Source organism: Pecten maximus, unplaced genomic scaffold, assembly GCF_902652985.1.
Source record: "Pecten maximus unplaced genomic scaffold, xPecMax1.1, whole genome shotgun sequence".
NCBI lineage: Eukaryota > Metazoa > Mollusca > Bivalvia > Pectinida > Pectinidae > Pecten > Pecten maximus.
The window spans coordinates 123064-129009 of NW_022979164.1; the positions used below are offsets into that span (position 1 = coordinate 123064).

Consider the following 5946-nt stretch of genomic DNA (forward strand, 5'->3'; position numbering starts at 1 on the left):
GGCTTATCTTTAGCTTGTTAGGGAATCCCAAGGGCATGATCGTAGGAGGCGACTAAATTTGAGATCTTATCTCTTAGTCTCCATTTTGGTCTTTAGTTGAGCGTTCGCCGCTGTGAGGAAGGCTTTGGGTTCTGTCCCCTAGCCGAGACATACCAGTCTTTAAGAAAGGTAGTTGCTACTCTTGCTTAGCGCTCAGCATATTTGGAGTGGGGGGACTGGTTCGCCCGTTGTCAGTATAATGGGACCGGGTGGGGTGTGCTGCTAGGTGTCTTCGGCAGTATGCTTCAGGTACGCAGCACTATAAATCGGCAAAAGTTCGGGCCTATCACAAGGAGACTTAACACGAACATACCGCAGCTTCCCAAAACACACACACGCACTCACCACACTGCAAACCGCACGCATGGGAGGTCGTCCTTAAATGACCTCGGCTGTTAAGAGGACGTTAAACAAAATAAACCAAACCAAACCAAGGGCGGTACAATAGAGGTTCCAGTCCAAAAGGCCAGTACGTCCGTCAACATAACGCAAGTTGCCCCTCCTGTATAATAAACACAATGAATGCATACATCTGGTGGTGACTACCATACGAAATAATGCAAATTAACATCTCTTTGAAAACTCAATATTGACAAAGGTTTTTTTTAATTTAGTATGATATTGTAATAATCCTAGCAGTTATTTTTATTTAGATATGATATAGTTATGAGGACACGCAGTTTTAAATAGTACATAATGCAAACTAAGCAACCCGACAACTAGACAATACGATGTTTTACCCCGACAATACAAAATTCTATTCTCGCTAATTAGCGTGTTCAGAATGTCGTGTTGTCTAGGTGTCCGCTTTCTTTAAGTATGTGAAGTTATTGATGGAGTAAATTTGTGTTTGGCTATCTTAACCCTGTAGCACGTTTTAGTATACCTTCAATCAGCCTGAAATGCTTCAAGACAGTACATTGCCTGGTTTTTAAGGCTCCGTTTGTTTGAGCCCTCCTCACTCAACTGAACCTTGTATATTTGCCTGAGGTCTCTAAATGATATAGTTTGTTCCCATGTTTACGGAAAACAATCTTGAAATCATCCGGTGCGAGCATGACTGCATCTATGGAAACGTATTTGGACCTTCTTTTGGTGTGATAAAACTTACTTAAATTGACTTAAATAAAACGACATGACGAGTATTTATCATGACTTGGCGATATGTTTTGTTCGACTTGGCAGTAAAGAACACAGAATGTCGAGATGAACCATCGCGATAATTGTTTCGAAAGTCGACAGACGACTTAGTGCAAAATCGACTTGTACCGATCTAGACATAAAGACGACTTAATAAAGTCGCCCGTATAACAAAAGTTATAACACCATGTCGACATGATCAAATTGACTTGTCTTTGAAACATAAAGAAGTCGACATCATGATGTTGTCTTGTTGTGAAATCACTTGGTAACTTCCTTCGTGTACAGTCATCATTGGTGATGTCCATGCATGAGTGTATAGCTGGATGTTGGCGACGCTGATAATAAAGATGGAATTATCAAAGGTAGGTTCAACACTGTTAATGCAGTACAAATAAGTATATGCATGATACAAGTAATTTACATAGTTTGCCAAGGATTTTATTATCATGAACGTAATGAAAATACAATGTATTTGATGAAAACAATATGAGTGAATTACTATAACTAAGCTTTATTGTTTTTGTTTGTCTATTTATATTGAAGATCGATAAATTCTTGATTTGTTAAAAAAAAAAAAAGAAATATCTACATATGCAAAATTATTTTCCTGTAACTGTTCTAAATGTTACCTTTTACCGTCTTATATGTGACTCTAATATAACACAGTAACATATAACAAAGTAAAAGGTAATATTGTCATAATCCCCTTGTATTCGCATTAAGCAACAAACAAAAGGTCACATTTTCTGTATTTCAAAGCAAAATAGGGGAAAATTGAATGAGAACAAAACTTGTTAACTTGCACAAAATGCACCTGCATATATTACTAGTATGTTGCTCTAGAGTTTGCATTGTTTTAGAAAGTTAATAAACAAAAGGCTGCATTTCTGGTTTAAATTAAACGTATATGTGTTCTATATTAACACAAAGGATGGCTATGTTTTAAGTTAGAAATAAGCCTCAAACTGTGAAATATGTGTGAGAATGAACAAATCTCGGCCCTGACGGATACTGTTCATTCTCACACATATTACACAGTTTGAGGCTTATCTCCATAACTTAAAATGAGGTTTTCTTTGTGTATATCGTGCATTATTTATAGCTGTATGTGTACTAAGCTAATAAAGGTGCTTATATATATCAAAATAATGTGGTTCTATTTTCAGTACCTGATATTTCTGTGTTGTTTAATGCGGTCAGAGGCTGTTATTCCATACCCAGGCGATAATGCACAAGTTGAAGACCTAGTCAGATACTACTTCGGACTTTTGTATAATTCACGCGAAATATGCGGTTTTCTTTTGTTTGTTCATGGAGTTCTCATAAGTACGTCAACACTGAAAAGAATGAAATTAAGACTTGGATTAAGGAGACACGCATGTGAAGTTCCATTACAAATAATAATACAGAAAATTATTGATATGCACCGAGATGGTTTTTGCAATTTAGGTTACAAAGCAATGTGGAGATTACTAAATGTTGTCCATGGGATAAGAGTAACTCAGAACACAGTAAGAGCATGTTTAAGCATCATGGACGTAGAAGGAGTGTATCTGAGATCAAGACGTTGCTTAAGACGGAGATTATATTATAGCAAAGGTCCTAACTACCTCGTACACATCGATGGATATGATAAGCTTAAACCGTTTGGTGTTGCTATTCATGGAGCTATAGATGGATTCTCAAGAAAGATATTGTGGTTAAAAGCTGGATTTTCTAATAACAATCCAAAATTAATTGCAAACTTATATCTTAAGTTCATCATCACGCTGGGAAGGGTTCCGCACATTGTAAGAGGAGATGCTGGTACCGAGAATGTATTAGTAAAGGACTTGCAAACGAGTCTCCGAATGCATCACGGTGATGAAATGGACGGCATTAGAAGTTACATTACAGCCAGATCAAGCGGTAACCAACGAATTGAACGTTTATGGGGTACCTTAAGAACTACATTCACTGACTTTTGGAGAAATAAATTCCAAGACATGAGAGATAGCGGCATGTTGGATACAACAAATCCTCTGCATATTGAATGCATACGATTTTGTTATTTACCCATCATTCAAGAACAATTGGATATATTCGTCTTGAACTGGAACTCTCACCGAATCAGAGCCCAACGACAACTCCGAATACCTCACGGAATCCCAGATGTACTTTACCATCAACCTGATATCTACGAAACTTCTGATTGCTCTCATCCACTTCCTTGTAATTTGGAGACCATAGACGAAATCGCAAGTGAATACACAACAGAATATCCGTCTCGAGGTTGTAAAGATGAGTTGCTGCAAATTCTTGAACTTGCAACTGGAATGGCTAGAGACGAAATTCCTCGTATTCAAACACTAAGGGATGCTGATGAGTTCTTGATTGCTTTGATACAGATGTTTGACCAATTTAATGGACCTCAATAAAGAATGATTACGTTCATAATATTGGAACAATCTACATGCTAACCTTTCAGGATTTGAGTGTGGATCTTATTTTGATGCATATAGATAAAAAAAGATATAATGCATTCGAATCTCTACTTCATTAGATAGCTTTAAGTGTTAATGTTTTGATTGTTAGATTACTTACATGTGATTAATTATCAATTTCTTAGTATGCGTGATTAAATAATTGATAGACGTTGTATGGAAACATTGTTTGTTTCTTTTTCATGATACATTGATACCTATCACTAAGGTCATCTGACTCGGAGGTTCAGGATGACAGATAGCCATCTTGCTCTGTCCGTCGTCGTCCGCTGCACGAACACTTTTCGTTCCAACGACGTCTTCTCAGTTGTATTTTTGGAGCGAAGCCTAGCGGAGAGTAGAAAAAATACGGCAGGCAATCCAGTCTAATGATGAAATAACCTTAAACCAAAGTCACCGGAAGTTGCTATCTTTTAAAAAAACTTAATTGGAGTATGGAAATATTTTAGCCACATTTCTTTTGCTTTAAATTAAAAAAAAAGAAAGTATGACTAATTTGCTTTTGTTTTTTATTTTCGCATTGAAATTGCGTCGGAAACAAAAACGCATACGAGATAACGCTGTTTGTTGCCATGAGTGACGTCATTAAATACAACGTCAAAGATAGACTGGATTGCCTGCCGTAGTTTTTCTTCTCTCCGCTAGGCTTCGCTCCGAAAATTAGTATTAATGAGCGCAGCCTAGCGGAGAGAACTGGTACTAAGGCAGGTAATCCAGTCTACGTCAAAGATGACGCTACTATTTCCAGAGAATTTCGATACAGGCAATCAGTTTGATCAGTTCTGCAGTTGACAGTACGAATGCTAATCCGAGTAACGCTGTTTTAATTAGTTTAAAAGATTACATATGTAACTGCGCTCTTCCAAGGCTTTGCCTTCAATCATATTAAACTTTGTATATATAAAATTCAATTTTCCTTGCAACAAGCATTTCTTTTGACTGAAAAAATAACGTTATCATCTCATCAATCTCTCCCAGGGTGCATTGCGCTCTGCTACATTCACCTCTGTCAACGTCTCACCAGAATTTCAAGATTCTTGTAAAACGTATTTCAGACCATTGATAATATTTTTAAAGCATTTCTTAACTTCTTTCTGTTTGGTTCATTTATAAAATATTTCTAATTGTTCGTGAAAATAACCAGACCGTTAGAATATTTACATAAACGTTATGGATTTTATATCGCGGACGGGTATTTGTGAGCCAATTGTCACGATTTGCATACGCCGGCCGCTGTGTTATGTGACGTCATAATGCACATAACAATACATAACGTCGCGATTTGGCGTACTTTGTGAGACGTTGACAGAGGTGAATGGGGCATAGCGCAAGGAACCCTGGGAGAGATTGTCATCTCATTACGTAAAAATGACGTCACCATTTGTAACGTCGTTTTTCATTGGCTGATACAATATGGCGCAGTGATTGGAATTTTCACAGAATTTCGTGTAGTAAATTAAATTCTAAGGATTAAATTGAACATATTTTTATGTTATGAAGCTGTAATACAAAAATCAGAGTGTACTCTTTTTCATAAACCGCTTACTCTGATTTTTGTGTTACATCTCCATAACATAAAAATATATTCAAGCTAATCCTTAAATATCCAGGAAGCACTTTCAGACCATTAAAATGTAAAGTTTATAAAATAAGATGACAAAACTACTTTCGATATTTTTGAAGATGTCTGCCATTCAAATGTGAAAATAGGGGTGAATTATATGAAAAAGTTTGTTTGGGCAACTTTTTGTGTGAATCTTCTTAACGGGGAAAAATTATCCAAACAGAAGATCATTTATCATGTATATATCCAAAAAATTACTACTTACTTGCGGTACATGTTTTAATTGCTGATTTCATCTCTGCATTCGATATATTGGATAATTCATATTATCCCACAACTTGGCTGTTATCCAGTGAATTCGCCCGTTTAATATTTTTAGCTCACCTGGCCCGAAGGGCCGGTGAGCTTATGGCATGGCGCAGCGTCCGTCGTCCGTCGTCCGTCCGTCGTCCGTCGTCCGTCAACTTTTCCTTTAAATCGCTACTAGTTCTAAACTACTCTGTGGATTTTGACCAAATTTGGTCTGAAGCATCCTTGGGTGAAGGGGAACCAATTTTGTATAAACCGTGGGTCTGGCCCCCCAGGGGCCTTAGGGGCGGGGCCCAATAGGGGAAATATAGCAAATTCTTTAAAATCCTTCTTCTTCTGTAGAAATGAAGGGATTTGATTCATATTGGTCTGAAGCATCCGTGTGGGTCAGGGGCCCCCAAGGGAAAA

General features: G+C 37.4%; 1 protein-coding gene across 1 annotated transcript; it reads left to right on the forward strand.

Annotated features, from left to right (window-relative positions):
- The first annotated feature begins 1434 nt into the window (after positions 1-1434).
- LOC117318276 lies at positions 1435-3828 on the forward strand. The gene is made up of 2 exons (XM_033873279.1): positions 1435-1544; positions 2349-3828. The coding sequence occupies exons 1-2, from the start codon at positions 1506-1508 to the stop codon at positions 3597-3599; spliced, it is 1290 nt and encodes a 429-aa protein (XP_033729170.1). The 5' UTR covers positions 1435-1505; the 3' UTR covers positions 3600-3828.
- The last annotated feature ends 2118 nt before the right edge of the window (positions 3829-5946 follow it).